Source organism: Polypterus senegalus, chromosome 15, assembly GCF_016835505.1.
Source record: "Polypterus senegalus isolate Bchr_013 chromosome 15, ASM1683550v1, whole genome shotgun sequence".
In the NCBI taxonomy this organism is placed as follows: Eukaryota; Metazoa; Chordata; class Cladistia; order Polypteriformes; family Polypteridae; genus Polypterus; species Polypterus senegalus.
Genome location: NC_053168.1, coordinates 7787715 through 7809285, shown reverse-complemented (window position 1 = coordinate 7809285; position 21571 = coordinate 7787715). Strand labels below are relative to the sequence as shown.

The 21571-nt window shown below is 39.9% G+C and overlaps 1 protein-coding gene across 4 annotated transcripts in view; it reads left to right on the top strand.

Annotated features, from left to right (window-relative positions):
- Positions 1–20615, top strand: part of topaz1 (testis and ovary specific PAZ domain containing 1) — a 128615-nt gene extending 108000 nt beyond the window's left edge. For all 4 annotated transcript variants that reach the window (XM_039737444.1, XM_039737441.1, XM_039737442.1 and 1 more), the window contains 3 exons: positions 1734–1937; positions 12972–13155; positions 19986–20615. In XM_039737444.1, the coding sequence (XP_039593378.1) occupies positions 1734–1937; positions 12972–13155; positions 19986–20199 (602 nt within the window). In that variant the 3' untranslated portion in view covers positions 20200–20615. The remainder of the gene's footprint in view (positions 1–1733; positions 1938–12971; positions 13156–19985) is intronic.
- The last annotated feature ends 956 nt before the right edge of the window (positions 20616–21571 follow it).

Below are 21571 nucleotides of genomic sequence, written 5' to 3'. Positions count from 1 at the left end.
TATTTATTTTTTTGGTGGTGGAGTATGTCCGATTTAACGATCACAGTCACTAATCTTGTCGCTGCACCATGTAAAATTGCAACCCATTTACTAGCTGAGTGCCAATCTTTCAGGGCACTTATGCTCCCCCCCCTTTTTCTGACCGCTAATAGCATTCTGCCTGACGGAGATGGTGATGTATGAAAAGCACTAAGTAAAATTATTATTATAAAGCGTTAACAGCTACAGTGGGTTCAACAACAGTCTCTGCTCCTTATTTCTTTTTTCCATTCTGTTATGGAATGTAAAATACGAGACATCAAACAGATGAGCTTCTCTTCTGTTTGAGAGGTCTGCTCAGCACTGGCCCTGTGTGAAGAGTTAATAGGTGTGGTGCGTTCAGCCAGACTTATTTTTTTGTTTGTTTTGTTTCGTTTTTCCATCTAGTTTTAGTACATAAAACCCGTGACATCAGACAGATGCACGTGTCTATTTTCTTGTTGCTACCTTTTATGCATTTTACTGCCATCTGAATGCTCATTGGCTTTCCACTATCGTATACAAAGAGCCTGCTCCTCCAACCAAAGAAAATGTCAAAAATGTTTAATTTTTATACTAGCCAGTTGTCGACTATGTGGTCTTAGTGGTTAGGTGTGTCAGGTTGGACAATCAGCTTCATGGAAGTGCACCACTTACTGCTTCTGACTGGGTAAGATTATGTAAATGAAGGCTATTGCAGAAAATTGCTGTAAAAAATCATCTAATGTGACATAAGCTTTAGATTGCCTTTGTGTATGCCTCTACAAACCTTGAATTTGGTGGGGTAATTTCAGAAAATTGTTTAAAAAGACTTTTAAATAAAACAACTCAAGAGTAATGTCTATTCTTTTTTGCCGTTTGTGTTTTCAGGTGATGTTGTTTCTGTTCTTTTTCTAGCAGCTTTACTTATTCACATTCTGAAACACGTATCACAATAGGAGTAAATTTTAATGTATGCGAAATATTAAAAAGCAGTATAGACTATATATGTCAACAAAACTAGACATGCTGCAAGTTTATTTAATATTATTTTGGCAAAACATGCATTTTTTGCCTGATGTGAGCATATGACTGGATTAGAGTTTTTTTGTGGTCTAACATTGGTGTCCACATGTGTCCATTCTGTCAGAAAGTTTGTAATCTCCATTCTCCATGAAAACATGGGATTACTTTTTTTTTTCTTGGCAATTACTACAAGCCATATGGGAAAAGTAAAATTAAAACATTTTTTGGTGTAATTTTCCTTTAAGGCCACTTGAAAAGTTACTTTAAGTCTAAACGTAAGGGTTTAGAGCAAGCAGAACATTTGTTGAAAGGAAACCTTTCAGATTTGCATCTCTGTACAGTGAGTGAAGTAGCTGTAAAAAAAAATCATTTTTGTTGGAGTATTCTTTTAGTAGTAAACTGTCTGCAACCATTTTAACTTTATTTGTTCTTTTGGAGTGTCCCCTGCGAGGATGCCAAGTTGCAAGCTTCTAGCTACTATGATTAAATTGAAATTTAGCCTTGTTTGATTGGTACATTTTTTAAAATATATATATAATTTCTGAAGTGATTCTGGAACATACATACACACACATACATTGACTTTTATATATACTGTATATAGAAAAACGAAAGCAGTTATTTGCAAGGGAAATCTATGTTTTTTTTATTGCATTTGTATTTGATAATTTATGCCTAACCAGCATTTTGGTTTGTTTTGTTTTTTCCAGATAAAATAGGTGCTTCAAACAACAGTGAAATTTTTAATGCACATTTAGGTGACTGCATTAAGAATAAAGAAATGTCAGTATCTTGCAATACAGTTCAATTCATGATGTCAAAGGAAATATTTGTGGATTGTTCTCATCTTAGACGCTTAATTGATGACCTGGGAAAAAGACAGCTTTGGTCTCAGGCCAGATTATTCTACAAATGTAAGTAGTTAATTGGATAATTCTGTTTTCTGCTGGCGTTTCTATTGTACACGTTTAAATACTCAAAAAGATGCTAAAATATACATTTTTAAGTCACACGTGCATTTTTTGGTTGAGTATATGATCTAATGAATTAAATTTGTTGCAACTCAGAAAACTAGCCTTTAATATGATTCCTTTACTAGGAACATAAACAGAATCTCTGTCTATGACAGCATTTTCATTAGTCAGTTGATGGCAGCAGCTATCAACAAGTAGTGAATGTTGCACACGTGTTTCATGTATTATTACATACACACTTAAAGCTTGTCTTGTAGTCTGCTTAAATATAGGAAAGTAAAAACCAATAACTCCTCCATCCATCCATTTTCCAACCCGTAGAATCCGAACACAGAGTCAAGGGGGTCTGCAGCAGCCAATCCTAGCTAACACAGGGTGCAAGGCAGGAACCAATCCCGGGCAGGGTGCACACCGCAGGACACACACATCCACACACCAAGCACACACTAGGGACAATTTAGAATCGCCAGTCCATCTAACCTGCATGTCATTGGACTGTGTGAGGAAACCGGAGTACAAAATGTGTAAATTGAGTTTTACCTCATGATTAAAGTGTGTGTCACTAATTGTAAGTTAACATTTGTTTTTCTTTTCAATAAATAGTAAACCTGTGTGTTGGGTTGCTTAAATACTCTGTCTTGTGTATGTTAGATAGATAGATACTTTATTAATCCCAAGGGGAAATTCACATAATCCAGCAGCAGTATACTGATACAAAGAAACAATATTAAATGAAATAGTAAAAAAAAAAAATAATGATGTTAACATTTACTCCCCAGGGTGGAATTGAAGAGTCGCGTAGTGTGGGGGAGGAACGATCTCCTCAGTTAATCAGTGGAGCAGGACAGTGACAAAAGTCTGTCACTAAAGCTACTCCTCTGCCTGGAGATGACACTGTTCAGTGGATGCAGTGGATTCTTCATGATTGACAGGAGTTTGCTTAATGCCCGTCGCTCTGCCACAGATGTTAAACTGTCCAACTTTACTCCTACAATAGAGCCTGCCTTCTTAACAAGTTTGTCCAGGCGTGAGGCGTCTTTCATCTTTATGCTGCCACCCCAGCACACCACCGCGTGGAAGAGGGCACTCGCCACAACCATCTGGTAGAACATCTGCAACATCTTACTGCAGATGTTGAAGGATGCCAACCTTCTCAGAAAGTATAGTCTGCTCTGACCTTTCTTACATAGAGCATCAGTATTGGCAGTCCAGTCCAATTTGTCATCCAGCTGCACTCCCAGATATTTATAGGTCTGCACCCTCTGCACACAGTCACCTCTGATGATCACAGGGTCCATGAGGGGCCTGGGCCTCCTAAAATCCACCACCAGCTCCTTGGTTTTGCTGGTGTTAAGATGTAAGTGGTTTGAGTCGCACCATTTAACAAAGTCTTTGATTAGCTTCCTGTACTCCTCTCCTGCCCACTCCTGATGCAGCCCACAATAGCAGTGTCATCAGCGAACTTTGCACGTGCAGGACTCGAGTCATATTGGAAGTCTGATGTATATAGATTGAACAGGACCGGAGAAAGTACAGTCCCCTGCGGCGCCCCTGTATTGCTGAACACAATGTCAGACCTGCAGTTCCCAAGACACACATATTGAGGTCTGTCTGTAAGATAGTCCACAATCCATGCCACCAGGTGTGAGTCTACTCCCATCTCAGTCAGCTTGTCTCTAAGGAGCAGAGGTTGGATGGTGTTGAAGGCGCTAGAGAAGTCCAAAACATAATTCTTACAGCACCACTGCCTCTGTCCAGGTGGGAGAGGGATCGGTGTAGCATATAGATGATGGCATCCTCCGCTCCCACCTTCTCCTGGTATGCAAACTGCTGCAGAGGGTCGAGTGGCGGACCTGTGGCCTCAGGTGGTGAAGCAGCAGCCGCTCCATGGTCTTCATCAGATGTGACGTCAGAGCAACAGGCCGGAAGTCATTCAGCTCACTAGGACGTGATACCTTTGGGACAGGGTGATACAAGATGTTTTCCAAAGCCTTGGGACTCTCCCCTGTTCCAGGCTCAGGGTGAAGATGCACTGTAGAGGACTCCCCAGTTCCAACGCACAGGCCTTCAGCAGTCGTGGCATACACCATCTGGACCCGCTGCTTTGCTGGCACGAAGTCTTTTCAGCTCTCTGCTACATGGGCTGCTGTAATTGTGGGTGGGGATGTCTCACCTATGCTGGTATCAGCAGAAGGATGGTTGGAGGATGCAGTACTCCGAGGTGAGAGTGGGTTAGGATGATCAAACCTATTAAAGAAGTTGTTCATTTGGTTTGCTCTCTCCACGTCTGTCTCGATGGCGGCACCCCACTTTGAGCTGCAGCCAGTGATAATCTTCATCCCATCCCACACTTCCTTCATGCTGCTGTTCTGCAACTTCTGCTCCAGCTTTCTCCTGTACTGCTCTTTCGCCGCCCTGAGCTGGACTCGGAGTTCCTTCTGCACGCGCTTGAGCTCATGCTGATCACCACCTTTAAAAGCCCTTTTCTTCTGGTTCAAAGGGCCTTTGATGTCATGGCTTGTTGTTAGCATAGCAGCGTACTGTTCTTACTGGAACTACAATGTCCATACAGAAGTTGATGTAATCAGTTGTGCATTCAACAGCCTCTTCAATGTTCTCACTATGTGACCCCAGCAATATATCCCAGTCTGTAGTTCCAAAGCAGTCTCTCAGAGCCTGCTCTGCCTCAGGGGACCACTTCCTGAATGAACGTGTGGTTGTAGGTAGCGCCCCCTCTCTTGGTTTGATTTGAGGCTGAAGCAGAACCAGGTTATGATCTGCTTTCCCAAGCGCAGGCAGCGGGGTGGCGCTGTATGCGTCTTTAATGTTTGCATACAGTAGGTCGATAGGCCTCTTTACCCGGGTGTTACAATCCACATAATGTTTCTTGTATACATTCATTACTACCTACTTTATATTAGTCATTAATACTTAAATGGTTCAAGATCCATCCATCCATTATCCAACCTGCTATATCCTAACTACAGGGTCACGGGGATGCTGGTTTAAAATCAATAAGTAGCAGTTTTCTTTTAAGTATTGTTGGGTAAAGTAACACAAAGATATCACTATTACATTTTTACTTCTCAACCGACATGTTGCCATTATCTTTTTAGCTTTTGATTTTTTTTTTTTTTTAGTAATATGGTTATTTCTTAAAGATTTAGATAAAAATAAAATGACAAGTAACTGGTGAGTTTGCTTGTATATGTTTATTGTGCCTTCAGTGATACACTTCCCACAAACTTGTTTTACATACTGTATCAATTATGTGTTGTGTGAACATTGTGAGGGTAAAAAAAGGAAGATTTTTCCTCAATTGATGTCTTCTACTTGGGGTACTTTCACAGTTTGTCTTGTAAAACTTGACCATATTTTCCGAGTCACTGCAGAAATATTAAATAACATAAAATGTAATAATGATTTGCACCCTTTTATTCAAATGGTGATTTTGTACTGAACTTACCAGTTGAAAGGATCAGAGCAGACAGCCAAAGCAAATGTGCTTGAATGATATGAACAGCTGAGAGAACTAAACTTTATACCTTCTAGACAATAGACATATTTTCAAATCCAAATAGTAGACCTGAGAATATAGGAGACTTACCTCATTTGTTTCATAAAGTCTGTCAAATGTCTTGCAGTTGGTGATGGCATAAGGAAGACTAAACAAAAAGAAATCAAAAAAAAAAAATTTGTTCTACTATTTTTCATGCATTGCTGCTATTGCTTGCAGTTGGTTTTTTTTCTCTAGTAATCGAGCCTGTCTTAAATTATTCAGAGCACAGTCTGCTCAGGTTTTTGTTTAACATGAATTGGTTGTGTATGTAGAATCCAGGTTACTCTGATACCTCATCTTAAAGCTGTAGTTTGCTCTGTAAGCAATCATTTTTTCAGGTTAGCTGTACTTAGTATCCCACCGGTAGTGGGAGCTACTTGTTGTTTTTATGCCGTGAAATTATCTAAAAATTAGCCCCAGATTGTGAACGGTTCCAGGTAACTCTGGCCTCACCTCGGAATATGTGAGGGACTAAAAAACCCTTTTTGGGAAAAGACATTTTTCGTATCTAACAGATTGAGTAGTATTTAGAATTATTTCAAGTGAGTTTAGACAAGGGTCTGACCCAGTAATATTGGGCGCCAATATATCAGGTCAATATTTGATCTCTAACTAGATGGATACTTTATTAACCCAAGGGGAAATTCACATACTCCAGCAGCAGCATACTGATAAAAAAAAAACAATTTTAAATTAAAGAGTGATAAAAATGCAGGTATAACAGACAATAACTTTGTATAATGTTAACGTTTACGCCCCGGGTGGAATTGAAGAGTCGCATAGTGTGGAGGAGGAATGATCTCCTCAGTCTGTCAGTGGAGCAGGACGGTGACAGCAGTCTGTTGCTGAAGCTGCTCCTCTGTCTGGAGTTGATCCTGTTCAGTGGATGCAGTCGATTCTCCACGATTGACAGGAGCCTGCTCAGCGCCCGTCGCTCTGCCACAGATGCCAGCCTTCTAAGGACGTATAGTCGGCTCTGTCCTCTCTTACACAGAGCATCAGTATTGGCAGTCCAGTCCAATTTGTCATCCAGCTGCACTCCCAGGTATTTATAGGTCTGCACCCTCTGCACAGTCACCTCTGATGATCACGGGGTCCATGAGGGGCCTGGGCCTCCTAAAATCCACCACCAGCTCCTTGGTTTTGCTGGTGTTCAGTTGTAGGTGGTTTGAGATGCACCATTTAACAAAGTCCTTGATTAGGTTCCTATACTCCTCCTCCTGCTCACTCCTGATGCAGCCCATGATAGCAGTGTCGTCAGCGAACTTTTGCACATGGCAGGATTCCGAGTTGTACTGAAAGTCCGGTGTATGTTGGCTGAACAGGACTGGAGAAAGTACAGTCCCCTTGCGGCGCTCCTGTGTTGCTGACCACAATGTCGGACCTGCAGTTACCGAGATGCACATGCTGAGGTCTGTCTGTAAGATAGTCCACGATCCATGCCACCAGGTATGAATCTACTCCCATCTCTGTCAGCTTGTCCCTAAGGATCAGAGGTTAGATGGTGTAGCCGCTCCATGGTTTTCATCACATGCAACGTCAGAGCGACAGGCCAAAAGTCATTCAGCTCACTAGGACGTGATGCAAGATGTTTTCCAAAGCCTCAGGACTCACCCCTGTTCCAGGCTCAGGTTGAAGATGTGCTGTAGAGGACTCCCCAGCTCCAACGCACAGGCCTTCAACAGTCGTGGCAATACTCCATCTGGACCTACTGCTTTGCTGGCACGAAGTTGTTCATCTGTTCACGTCTCTCTTTGATTGGTGGCAGCCCGCTTCGAACTGCAGCCAGTGATGATCTTCATCCCCTCCCACACTTCCTTAATGCTGTTATTCTGCAACTTCTGCTCCAGCTTTCTCCTGTACTGCTCCTTCGCCACCCTGAGCTGGACTCGGAGTTCCTTCTGTATGCACTTGAGCTCATGCTGATCACGGCCTTTAAAAGCCCTTTTCTTCTGGTTCAAAAGGCCCTTGATGTCACTTGTAATCCATGGCTTCTTGTTAGCATAGCAGCGTACTGTTCTTACTGGAACTACAATGTCCATAAAGAAGTTGATCTAGTCAGTAGTGCAGTCAACAACCTCCTCAATGTTCTCACTATATAATCCCTGCAGGATATCCCAGTCTGTAGTTCCAAAGCAGTCTCTCAGAGCCTGCTCTGCCTCAGGGGACCATTTCCTGAATGATCATGTGGTTGTAGGTAGCTCCCTCACTCTTGGTTTGTAGTGAGGCTGAAGCATAACCAGGTTATGAGCTGCTTTCCCAAGCGCAGGCAGCTTCATGTTTGCATACAGTAGATCAGTAGTACTATTACCCTGGGTGTTACAATCCACATACTGGGAGAAGGCAGGTAATGTTTTTTCCAGCGTCACATGGTTAAAGTCTCCAGTGATTAGCACAAGTGCCTCTGGGTGCTGTGTTTGTAATTTAGCAACAGCGGAATGGATTATGTCATACATTAACTTCACGTCCGCCCCGAGGAGGGATGTAAACAATAACAACAATGACATGTTCAAACTCTCTGGGCAAGTAATAGAGACACAGACTTACAACCAACAGTTCAATGTCCCTGTAGCAAGTGGAGATTTTGACGTTTACATGTCCAGGATTACACCACCTTGTATTTACATTGAAAGTGAGTCCTCCTCCTTTCTGCTTCCTGCAGGTAATCTATGCATTGGTATTAGTTGAATGCATATCGATATTATGATGCAGAAACTCTTCCAAGCTAAACAAGTTTATTAGATTACTTTCCTAATATTAAAGGCCTCGGTTTGAAAGCCAGTCCCCGTGACTGATACGCACAATGATAATGAATTGGCAGTCATCATTGTACATTCTAAACAATTCCATGTGCTACATAGCACTGAACTTTGCCAGTATTCATCATCTTTTGGTTTAAAAAAAGGGCTGATTTCTACATAGGGATGCATAAAGTAACTTGTTTATTTAATTTTACTTTTCACAATTTTTCTGTTAAAATGCTGTATTCCATGTCTTTCTGTGTTTCCCCATTGTCTTCACCTCAGTCAAAATGTCTGCTACACCACCTACTCCAAGTTTTGCATTATAAAAGCAGATAAGAATTCTCTGTATTAAAGCCTTTATTTTCTTATCAAAGTGATGTGCAGTTTCTTATTCAGACTAATTTTTAAAATGTCCAGTCTATCAGCTTTTCAAAAAGAGCTGATGTTTGGCTTTCTAAGACATAGACACTTGCGTCCATAAATGGTACAGATTGCTTGATAAGACAGTTTGTCAATAAATACATGTAACCCTGTGTTTGTTTTCAATTAAATCGGCTGTTGTCAAACTGGCAATTCTTTCTTCAAAAAAACTAACTAAAATCCTTTGCCCTCTGAAAAGCCCACACACGTTACTCTGGCTCTAGAGTGAATTGATCACCTCTTATGCACTTAAGAAGCTTTTACAAAATGCCTTGCTGGGTCTGAATTTTTTTTGGACTTGTCAAGTGAACAAATGTTTTGTGTGATTCAACGGAATCTTCATATATTGTGCGTCCTTACAACAACAACAACATTTATTTATTTATATAGCACATTTTCATACATATAATGTGCTTTACATAATGAAGAACAGAAAAATAAAAGACACAGTAAGAAAATAAGTCAACAGTAATTAACATAGAATAAGAGTAAGGTCAGATGGCCAGGGTGGACAGAAAAAACAAAAAATAAAACTCCAGACGGCTGGAGAAAAAAATGAAATCTGCTGGGATTCCAGACCATGAGTCCGCCCAGTCCCCTCTGGGCATTCTACCTTACATAAATGAAACAGTCCTGTTTGTATTTAGGGTTCTCACGGAAGGACTTGATGATGATGATGATGATGGTCATGTAGACTTCTGGCTTTTAGTCCATCAATGTTGGAGCATCATGAAGCTTTGAGCAGGTGGTGGAAAGAAGAAACCAGAAAATGAAACAGAAGAGAGAGTAGGGGTCAGTACGGATTTTATGGCCACCCTGTATAGTTATTATAATGAGTTGAACATACAGAGTATCAGGATTAAATTAAGGTGAAGTTCTGAGAAGGCCATGTTAAAGTAATGTGTTTTCAGCAGTGTTTTAAAGTGCTCCACTGTATTAGCCTGTTGAATTCCTATTGGCAGGCTATTCCAGATTTTAGGTGCATAACAGCAGAAGGCTGCCTGCCTCACCACTTCTTTTAAGTTTTGCTTTTGGAATTCTAAGGAGATACTCATTTGAGGATCTAAGGTTACGATTTGGAATATAAGGTGTCGGACATTCCGATATATAAGATGGAGCGAGATTATTGAAGGCTTTAAAAACCATTAGCAGAATTAGCAGACATCAAAACTGGAGAGATGTGCTCAGATTTTCTTTTCTTAGTTAAGATTCTAGCAGCTGCATTCTGTACTCGTTGCAAACGATTTATGGTATGTCTTTTTTGGGTGGTCCTGAGAGGAGTGCATTACAGTAATCTAGTCGACTGAAAACAAACGCGTGAACTAATTTCTCAGCATCTTTCAATGATATAAGAGGTCTAACTTTACTTATGTTTCTTAAGTGAAAAAATGCTGTCCTAGTGGTCTGATGAATATGCAATTTTAAAATTCAGATTACAGTCAACAGTTACCTCTAAGTTTTTTACTTCTGTCTTAACTTTATTAACTTAACATTATTATTTATATTTACTTTTGCTATTTTTCCACAGAGCTGTAATGAGAAAAGTGTTTTTTCTTTTGTGTATGTATATATATATATATATAATGTGTGTGTGTCAAGGTTATTATAATTAATGAAAACTAAAATCAAAACTAAAACTATTGTTACAAAAACATTTTCGTAAACTGAAATAAAATAATTAACAAAACCAAAATGAAAAACTAAACGAAACTATTAAAGTAGCTGGAAAGACTAACTAATAATAATTTACTAAAATATTTTTATTTTTCGTTTTTCTTGCCATTAGTCTTTAACCCTTGTAAGTTTTAACTCTAAAACAGAGTCATCCACCACGAGCCGACCGCACATATTCATCCAGTAAACGGCGGCTGGTGACGGAGGGCGGGTATTCACACAGCATTTGCAGTGACAGAGCGAGCTGAGTGCGGATGCATAAAACGCAAGAAATAGAAAGCGATTTGTGTGCCGCGTTTCTTTGTGCTTGTTGTACATCAAGATGTAATTCAAACGACTGAAATCAATGTGCTGGTCAACAAAACGTTTACCATATGGGCAGAAAAATCACGAGTGAGTAACGTTTCAGTTTATCTCTCAGGTGTCTGCTTTTTGTTGACAGCAATTCACCTGCCTCTTCACACAGGAGAAATCATTTTTACTTTCTCGTATACGAAGTATGGAGAAAGTATAGTAATTATGAAAAAATTCAACCTCGATATTTTGATGAATCTTGACGTTATAGACCTCCCAGAGTCCAACAATACTGTTTTTTGGAATTGTGTGTGTATGTATGTGTGTAAACACGATAACTCAAAAACACAACTAGATAGATCGGTGAAATTCGGCATGTGGTTGTTACACCACAATTGTAGATCTGTATTAACTTTTGGGCCAAATCCATCACCCGGAAGTGGTACTTTACCTGAACACATACTCATTTTTTTATGCAGCTGCAGAGTCTGATTTATTCAGCTTTACTTTTATAATAATTGTTGGCATTACGTCAGGAATCGGCTCTGAGCCCTTTCTTATTTGCAAAGGTTATGGACAGGTTGACAGACGAGATTAGACAGGAGACCCCGTGGACTATGATGTTTGCTGATGACATTGTGATCTGTAGCGATAGAAGGGAGCAGGTTAAGGAGACCCTGGAGAGGTGGAGATATGAGAGGAGAGAAATGAAGGTCAGTAGGACCACCACGACAGAATACATGTGTGTGTGAATGAGAGGGAGGTCGGTTGAATGGTGAGGATGCAGGGGGTAGAGTTGGCGAAAGTGGATGAGTTTAAATACTTGGGATCAACAGTACAGAGTAATGGGGAGTGTGGAAGAGAAATGAAAAAGAATGCAGTCAGGGTGGAATGGGTGGAGAAGAGTGTCAGGAGTGATTTTTGACAGACGGGTATCAGCAAGAGTGAAAGGGAAGTTCTGCAGGACGGTAGTGAGAGACCAGCTATGTTATATTGATTGGAGACAGTGGCACTGACCAAAAAGCAGGAGCTGGTGGTGGCAGAGTTAAAGATGCTAAAATTTGCATTGGGCATGACGAGGATGAGCTGGATTAGAAATGAGTACATTAGAGGGTCAGTTGAAATTGGAAAGTTGGGAGACAAAGTCAGAGAGGCAAGATGGCATTGGTTTGGACATGTGCAGAGGAGAGATGCTGGGTATATAGGGAGAAGGATGCTAAGGATAGAGCTGCCAGGGAAGAGGAACAGAGTATAGGAAAGGATCACTTTATCTGTAGTGTGTACAGGACGTATAGTGTTCATTCCAGAGTGTTGATCAGGACACTCTTAAATGATGCAGAGAATTCCACACAGCAGCTTAGATTGAAATTTAACTCATTTATTGAAGATATACACCTATATTCGAATAGGTATAGGTGTATTTGTGCATGTGTGGTCTACAATAAAAAAGAATACATAAAACCTATTGATAAAGTACACAAAGTCCACTAGATGGCAGTATTACTGAAATTAAGCACTAGCTTACCGGCAGTATAGAATCCAAATCAATAACATAATCAGTACATTTAAACGACTTTACATCTTAACATATAAAAACATGCAAACGAACCCACCTCTGGTCATCAACGCACACTTATCTTGGTACACTGCTGATTCTTACTTATAACAAACAAATGCTTCTCTATGCAGAATTGACTATTGCGGCACACGTGCACCTCCTTCGCTTTTTTGACATCCCATAATATACACTCTCGTGCATGCTGGGAGGTGCACCGTTAAATTTGATCTGTCTTTCTTTATAATTGATACCTCTCTAACACAGAGAAAGGCCTAAGAGAAGGTTTATGGATGTGGTGAGAGGGGACATGCAGGTGATGGGTTTGACAGAACAAGATACAGAGGACAGAAAGATATGGAAAAAGATGATCCGCTGTGGCGACCCCTAACGGGAGCAGCCGAAAGAAGAAGACGACTTTTATAATTGTTTAATATATTATTAATTTGATTTGTTGTTGATGGTTCCTTAATGTACATAATATAAAAATATAATCATTGTCTAAATATAATATAAAAAGGCAAAACTATAATAACCTTGGTGTGTGTTATGTTCCTTCCTGACTCCTGTATAAACTGAGAAAGTTGTCAAACCAGTTATATTACTTCCCTGGATCTACATAATGTGGTTAATTGTATCATTATTTAATATTATGGCATTATCTTTCACCCTTTAAGATGCTCAGTCTTCTTATGGTTGTTGTAATACATTTTTAAATTATCTTACAGATGGTGTGTCCATGAGATACTACCCTCCTCTTGATCAGAGATTGTACTGCAATTTGCTGTTCATCCCGTGCTCTTTGTCTGAAACTGAAATGGTGATGTCTTTTGAAATATATATTGTTTCAAATACATGCAAAATTCAGAACTCAAGTATTTGCAAAGAAACTCTACAAATAGTACTGAAAAGGTAGGTACGTAGGGGTGTGTTTATAAATAATACTTGCTTTTTATTTTATATTAGCAAAATACCCGCGCTTCGCAGCGGAGAAGTAGTGTGTTGAACAAGTTATGAAAAAGAAAAGGAAACATTTTAAAAATAATGTAACATGATTGTTAATTTAATTGTCTTAGTCTTATTTTAGTATTGAGAGTGAATTTGATGATTGTAAAGAGTTTCATTTATGATTGTAAATGTTGTGTATGAGAAATGCACATTTTTAGGATGTAAGGATCTCTTTGTAAACAATGTTTGCAGTTCTGCCTTCGGGCTGTAAAATGACCAAGTTGTCTGCTGAGCTTGCTCTTGAGCGTGCAACGTACAGTTGGCCGTGTGAGAGGCAATCTTGTGTCAAGTCAATGCCGACCGTTTTTAGAGTCTGGCCCTGTGATTTATTTCTCATAGCAAAGCAGACCCTTACTGGAAATTGAAGGGTTTATGATTTGGAGTGGAAGTTCAGAGGGTATGAGAGCGACTGAGGAGGCACATGAGCGCGGGATGTTGTTAATGTATATAGGCAGGGAGCCAACCACATGGTAGGTGCTTGGACAGCGGCCGTGTGGAAAAAGGAAGGGGGACCAGGGCGGCCATTGTGCATTATTTCTGCCGTGAAATAAATTCTGTTAACAGAAATAAGGAATGAATCCGTCAAAAGCAGAGGTCAGTTCCAAAAGTTCCTTACGGCATAATGGTGAGAACCGCCAAAAAGAAGACGTTATTTTTGAAAGTTCATTATGGGGCACGGCGCAAAATGAAACATACTTAACGTATGTAAGTACAGTTTAAAGGATGAGCATGGGAAATTTGGGCTTGCCACGTATATTGGAAGTCGCAGAAATAGTGAGGAGGGGTTTCGCTATCTATATATACAGTTTAGGGCAGGGGTGGGCAAAGTCATTCCTGGCGGGCCGCAGTGGCTGCAGGTTTTTGTTCCAACACAGTTGCTTAATAAGAAGCAAATACTTCTCAAGTAACACTTGTGCTTTACTTTAGTTGTCTCGCTCGTTACAATTCGGAACCCTTATTACTTGTTTTAGTTTTAAACAGCTGTTCTCTTGGTTTTTAATGGCTTTTTATTAGCAATAAGATTCAAATGACAATAGAAAGCAGCTTTTCTCCATTTAGCTTGTTACCCTTTACACTTGTGTGTATTTATAGGGCACTATTGGGTTTAATTAAATACTTGGAAGGAAAGTGAAGATAAAAAAGTGAAAGATTGAGTATTACTCATCCATTTTAGCCTTCAAATCATTTGGATGATTTCCTTACAAAGGGGAAGAACATCTAGTATATGGGAATGGCCTGATATGGCAGAGTTAAAGCACTAACAAGCCATTAAATTAAATTATTTGCAAGGATTGTTTTCTAATTAAGCAACTAGTTTGGAGCAAAAACCTGCAGCCTCTGCGGCCCTCCAGGACTGACTTTGTCCACCCCGGTTTAGTGGGTACACCCGTTTTTTCTCCCCCTTGGGTGTTGCAATAGGGCATGAAGCATACTAACTTTTGTAAGTACACTGGAAGGAATGAGCACGTGAAATTTCAGTGTCCCACCTATATGGAAAGTGGGAGAATTAGTGATGAGTCAGTTAGGTTTGCCTTTTATAGGGTCCTCGGATTACGACACAGGTTCGTACAACAGTGATATAACCTGAATTTTGGTGTAAGTCAGAAAAAATATAGAAATGAAAACTAATATAAAAAGGCAAAACTATAATAACCTTGGTGTGTGTTATGTTCCTTGCCGGCTATATAAACTGAGAAAGTTGTCAAACCAGTTATTTCTTCCCTGGATGTACATAATGTGGTACCTTACCCTAAGTCACTTACCTATCCTAACACATTTGCAAAATCATAATCTAGAATATAAAAACACAACAAAGCCACAGAAAAAGGAAAAGGACATACATATCCTGTACTGTACACTGTATTGTAGTAACAGGAAAAAATGACAATGAGTGTAAAAAAAATTCCTTACCTTTATTCCTTCTGATCTCTTTACAATGTCTAATTTTATATCCATTGTGATGGCTTTCCTCTTCTTCGAAGCACTACCATCTGAAGACTCTGACTTTCATTTAGGAGCCATAAGGGCCAAAAAGTCAGCAAACAAAGCCACAAAAACGGAACAGTTGTGCCGCGCACAACCAAACTAGTTTGCCAACTTTCTTACTCATATGCTGCGTTACTGCGTATTCTTCCGCTGCGTGCAACCAAACTAGTTTGCCCGCGTAGTCTGTAAGAACGACGCTAACGCCGTAAGCTGAAACACTCGCGTCTCAATTTTTTTTTTTAAGCTTTTATGTGATTGAGAGTTGTACACTCGAAATGTCATATGTCAAGGTGTTGTAACCCAAGGACCCCCTGTATAGATTTAAAATGTATTATATTTTTTTTTTTTTTTTATATATATAAACATTTGGCTTATGTGGCCCACTGACTTTTACAGATGTGTTTTAACCTTTGAACTGATATTGGAAGCACTATTAGGAACAGTTTACATGCTCTTGTAGTCACCAAAAAGTATGAAAATCCAAATGTGATTTACAGATTCTCCACCCACCTTTGCAAATACAGTACAAACTATATGAAATACCAGTATGTTACATAACCGAGATGGCAATCCTCTCCTAATTTACGAGGATACTAGCCATAATGGTATATCCTGCTGCTGTTGGAAAGAAGGCTGTAATGTTGGATGGCTGCAAAGCACTTATGTCTGTCAGTGCAGAAGACTGAAGGAAAAACTGATGCTTACATTTGTCTGTACTGTATATGCTTAAATACTTGTTGTTTATATATACTTTGTATGCACACCGAATAGTAAATACTATGTCTTCATTGAGATTTATTTTTACTTGGTTTTCTATATCAACATCTTTCAGTGCTTGCTCTCCAGGCTGCTGTAGAACAAGTATCGCATGCTTGGCCATGTGTTTTTATAATCCATCCATCCATTTTCCAACCCGCTGAATCCGAACACAGGGTCACAGGGGGTTTTCTGGAGCCAATCCCAGCCAACACAGGGCACAAGGCAGGAAACAATTCCAGGCAGGGTGCCAACCCAGCGCAGGACACACACAAACACACCAAGCACACACTAGGGCCAACTTAGAATCGCCAATCCACCTAACCTGCATGTTTTTGGACTGTGGGAGGAAACCGGAGCGCCTGGAGGAAACCCACGCAGACACGGGGAGAACATGCAAACTCCACGCAGGGAGAACAATATTACATGTATGAACACACTTCTGCATTAGCATTAAAATCTGTATTTTGTGTGCAGGTTATCCGAATGGGAGTTCTGCTTTGTGTTTATTACTATCTACGTATTCACTACTTTTATTTCTGCATGTTGCATAGCTTTGTTATATGCTGCTCAAAAATATACATGCAAGATTCAAAGTTATGAAATCTAAAGTGTCATCTGTGAACTGTACATTGGGTAAGGGTATTGCCAGACTTCTTTATATTAAATCGAACAAATAAAGGACAGTTTTTCATTTCCATCTTTGCTATCAAAACTGCAGGGAGATTCACTTGAAAGAGGCCCCGAAAATTCTGTTGTAACTTCCGTTAGGATGATGCAATCTGAACCAACAAAATACGCTCTATACCTTGACGTCCGTGTAATTGATTGCATTACATGCGATGCTGGAAGTGGTTTCTGTTTTCTGCCAGACACATTTTGATGCGGTGCTCCATCTTCGTGAACATATCGACAAGCATCTTGGGTTGGGGTTGATAGCAGCAATTTCACATTGGATGTTTTCCTTCAAATCTTCCACAGTGTGAGGCAGGTTTCGATAGACTTTTCCTTTGAGCATACACCAAAGGAAGAAGTCTGGTGGTGTCAGATCCAGTGACCGTGGTGGCCAAAGCCCCTTTGAAATTTTCCTGTTGCAGAGGAAGGACTCTGCCATGCTTCTTGCCAATGTATGACACGTTGCTCTATCTTGCTGGAAGTAACCTTCCGTTAACTCACTATCATCCAGTTGATTCTGACATCGCTTAAACGGATTGGTGACCCAATAGGTTCACACCGTGAAAACGCGCAGCTCAATACTGTACACCAGGGGTCCCCAACTCCGTTAATTAGCAGCACAAACAGGGCACTCTTTAAAAACAAAAAAAAAAGAATGAAAACCTGCAGCCATGGTGGTCCTCCATGTCCGGACTTGGCGGCCCCTGCTGTGCACCACCATCCTGATGAGAAGTCGAGTGACTGAGTGAAGGTATATGGGTGGCATGCACCCAGAAGTTGCAAACTGAGATTAAACATTGCACCGGCTATCCGGCGCCTACCTCATCGCTCCGATGCAGGGGCATCCTGGCTTGTTCAAAACTCCATATACTGAGGAGCATATATTGCACGTTGTTTCATTCAGATTAGTTCATCCTAGTAAGAGTTAATACAGAATATTTAGGGTATCTTTAGAGGGAATCTTCCTGTAGATTAATTTATAGAAGCACCGGAAGGGATGGGATGAACTCTGTTCGATCTCGTTTCCACTTTGATAGACAATGATATTTAACAGCCAGAAGAAAGGAAAACTTGACACCAGGGAGAGTCTGAATTTGACTTATGTCTAGTAGTTAAGAGTTTCACTGTAAGTACCTTTCACACTCTTCTTGACAGGATCTCTTAACTGGCAGTGTACTACTAAAAAAATGAGTGGGTTGGCATTTGAAGCAGCTGGGAAGCAGTGATATTAAAGCAGCTATTGAACAGGAACATCGATTTGATGCTTAGTGGCGCAAATGATTAGGTCAACACATGTGGTATATCATGTAATTTGAAAATTAGAATGCAGGTGTTTTTTGTTACTTTTAACAGTGTAAGGATAATATTAGATAAATACTGTTTGAAATATGGGTACCTGGCGAGCCTGGAATGACAGAAATCAGCATCTGCATTGGATCAGTCTTTGCCCTCAACAAGCTTTTCTATTAAGTAACACATCGCATTGTCTTCACACACTTTTAAAACATATAGTGAGTAAAATTATGAAACGACAAGCTAATAAAGGAAGTAAATTTACATTGTTTTACAGAAATTGATAGTGATGAATACTTTTTAATTCTGCATACAATTGGCCGTTTAAAACTGAGAATAATGAAGAAACCTGCAGATGATATGTACTCTGATTCATAACTGAGAGACATAGTTCCATAGGCTTTACACAAACTTAAAGACAAGCACTAAACTAGATTAAATAAACAGCAGCAGAAACATAAACCTATACTGTCACAGGATAAATACAATAAATTGAAAGACAGATAAACAGTAACAGTAAATTAATGTGTATTACAGAAATAGCAAAATTAATTTATGGAGTATAAACATTTAATCTTGGACGTCGGTAGGAAGTATTAATTGGATAACAGCAGCAGGCAAAAAAGATCCTCAGGGGTGCTTCTTAGCAGATCATTAAAGAATGAGCCTCTGCGTAAAAGTGTTCCGAGAGAGTACCTTCTGGAGGGAACAGAGGGGATTTTTCATGATGGCATCTGGTTTTTCCACCATTCTCTTTTCCACATCAGCTTTCATTGTTTCCAGGTTTAGCACTGTGGTGAAGCAGACATTCCTTTCCTGTCCTGTATAAATGATTTGGCATGGTTTAAGCTAAGGTGTTTTCTTATTTCAATCTGTTTAGAAGATAGTAAATCTAGTGAAAGGATGTTGTTGGCAGTGGCTTAGGGTTACAGACTTGTAAAACAATAGTTATCAAGTACATCCACTTATTGTTTCTTATGCCCAAGTTTAATTGTATCTTAGAGTGCAGCATTACAGGATTAGTTATAAGTGTAGTTACCATTCTTTCTTCATACATTCATTATCTTGACCAGATTTTTTTTTTTTTTAATACTTGCATCACCAGTGCTGGATACCTGTCCCAACAAAAAACTGTAACGAGAGGAGAACCAAACCTGGAAAGGATACATTCCCAGAAGTTTTGCTACTCTGTCAAATCAATGCATACCCAGAACACCCTACAATGACATAGGAACAACCCATAGAATCCCTCACCCTGTCCCAAGAGTGATCGTTTAACTCTGGAGTTTTGAGGCACTATAATTACTATTAATACAGGTCTTGCAAAAATGGTCATTGAGTATAGCTCAGGAAGTAATTTTCCTTCCTTTTCTATTTAAGCAAGTTTTTCTAAAATTTCCTCGAAAGTATTACAGCATTAAAAAGGTGAAAGTGCAAATAAATGTGTAACTTTTGTATAGTGAATGATGGGGAAAGGTGGGTCTGCGTTTCAAAAGGTTGACCCCATGTGAAAGCCTTTACTGTGCATGCAGTGCTCTTATTTAATGGAAGTATGTAACAATATTTTAGTAATAAATGCACACGTTTTCCCCATTCTGACCATATGACTAGATGATTGACATGTGCATGTGACACATATAACATGAGTTTTATTCATGGATGGTTTTTATATTGTTTGCTGTGGTCTAGAATTGGTCTTAAGATGTCCATTCCATGAGAAAACATACAGTATGTTCATTTTCAGTGAAAACATGACCTTGAAAGTTTTTGTCAGTCACCATTACGTACTGTATAGAGTGGGTAACATTAAAGTCATTTTTTGAGTGGAATATTCTTTTAAATCAATTCCTGTAACAAGTTTCAATTATAAAATGCTACATTGTGTCTTAACACTAATCTTCTCCCCAAAACATTCAATCTGGCTATTTCATATAGTGTTCTGTGTAATGTGTCAGTACACAGTGTTTTATAATATCTATCAAAATGGCCTTACAAGTAAATATATATATTTTTTTTAATAATAGGAATGGAGGACCTGTTGCACCCAGCGACTATGACTACCATATGGGAATTAACAGACTGATGCTGGCATCCAGGTTAACAAATCCAAACCTGATCCTCATGTTCTCCAGAATAAATGATTCAAATGAGCATGTGTTCACTTTGGACCTTTCGTCTTCACTCAGATGGCTAAATGAAAATAAGAATTGGGCGGGAAAGGTTTGGTTCTTTACTTAGTATTAAGGGAGAAATATTTAGGTTTTTTTTTTCTAAATAAAAACTAATGTGTAAATAAGACGCTAAGATGTTTTCTGTCATTGTATAAAATTGCACTTTAATAAAGCACAAAAAGTGACAAAGTTCTGATTTGTCGAGCAAAAATTTTGATGTTACTGTCAGTTGAGGTTGTTTGTTTGGAAAATAAGAAGTTTGATCTGCATTTGTCAAGTGTTGTTTGGGGTAGATAATTGGAGGATAATGCCAAGAATTTTTTTTCTTCTGTTTTATGATCACACAAAAGTAAGTATTAAAGGTAATTGTTTGGACACAAAAGTAAACTCGCTTACCTTAATAATATTGATTTATTTTATAACATTTAAACCATGCGGTGTGAAAGCTCAGTTACATTTAGAGAGATTGCCTCAAGGCTGTAAAATCAGTACTTTTTGCATTCATGTAATATAAATTTACATACAAATAAATCTTTAGTTTATTTGTTGTCTGAATATTATTTTTATTGACCATTTTTTTTCTTTCTAAATATTAAATATTGTTTTCACAGCCAAATAACAGCGTTTACTTCCTGGTCGGTGCCTGTCGTGGCGGCAATCCCTGAACCTGTTGGTGGATACCGGTGGTGAGGGATGCCGTCAAGCTGAAGAAGGAGTCCTACTGGACCCTCTTGTCCTGTGGGACTCTAGACGCAGCTAATAGGTACCGGTAGGCCAAGAGAAATGCAGCTTCTGTGGTTGCTGAGGCAAAAAATCAGGCATGGAAGGAGTTTGGGGAGGCCATGGAGAACGACTTCCGGGCGGCTGCGAGAAGATTCTGGTCCACCATCCGGCATCTCAGGAGGGGGAAGCAGTAGAGTGTCAACACCATTTATGGTGGGGATGGTGCGCTGCTGACCTCGGGGAGAGTACTTCGAAGACCTCCTCAAACCCACTAACATGCCTTCCAAAGAGAAAGCAGAGCCTAGGGATTCGAAGGTGGACTCCCCCATCTCTGGGACTGAGGTCACCGAGGTGGTCAAAAAACTCCTTGGTGACAGGGCTCCGGGGGTGGATGATACAGAGTTCCTCAGAGCTCTGGATGTTGTAGGACTGTCTTGGTTGACACACCTCTGCGACATCGCATGGACATCAGGGACAGTGCCTCTGGAATCGTAGACCGGGGTGGTGGTCCTCCTCTTTAAGAAGGGGGTCCGGAAGGTGTGTTCCAACTATAGAGGGATCACACTCCTCAGCCTCCCTGGAAAAGTCTATTCGGGGGTCCTGGAGAGGAGGGTCCGTGTCAGATAGTCGAACCTCGGATTCAGGAGAAACAGCGTGGTTTTCAGCCTGGTTGTGGAACAGTGAACCAGCTCTACACCCTTGGCAGGGTCCTGGAG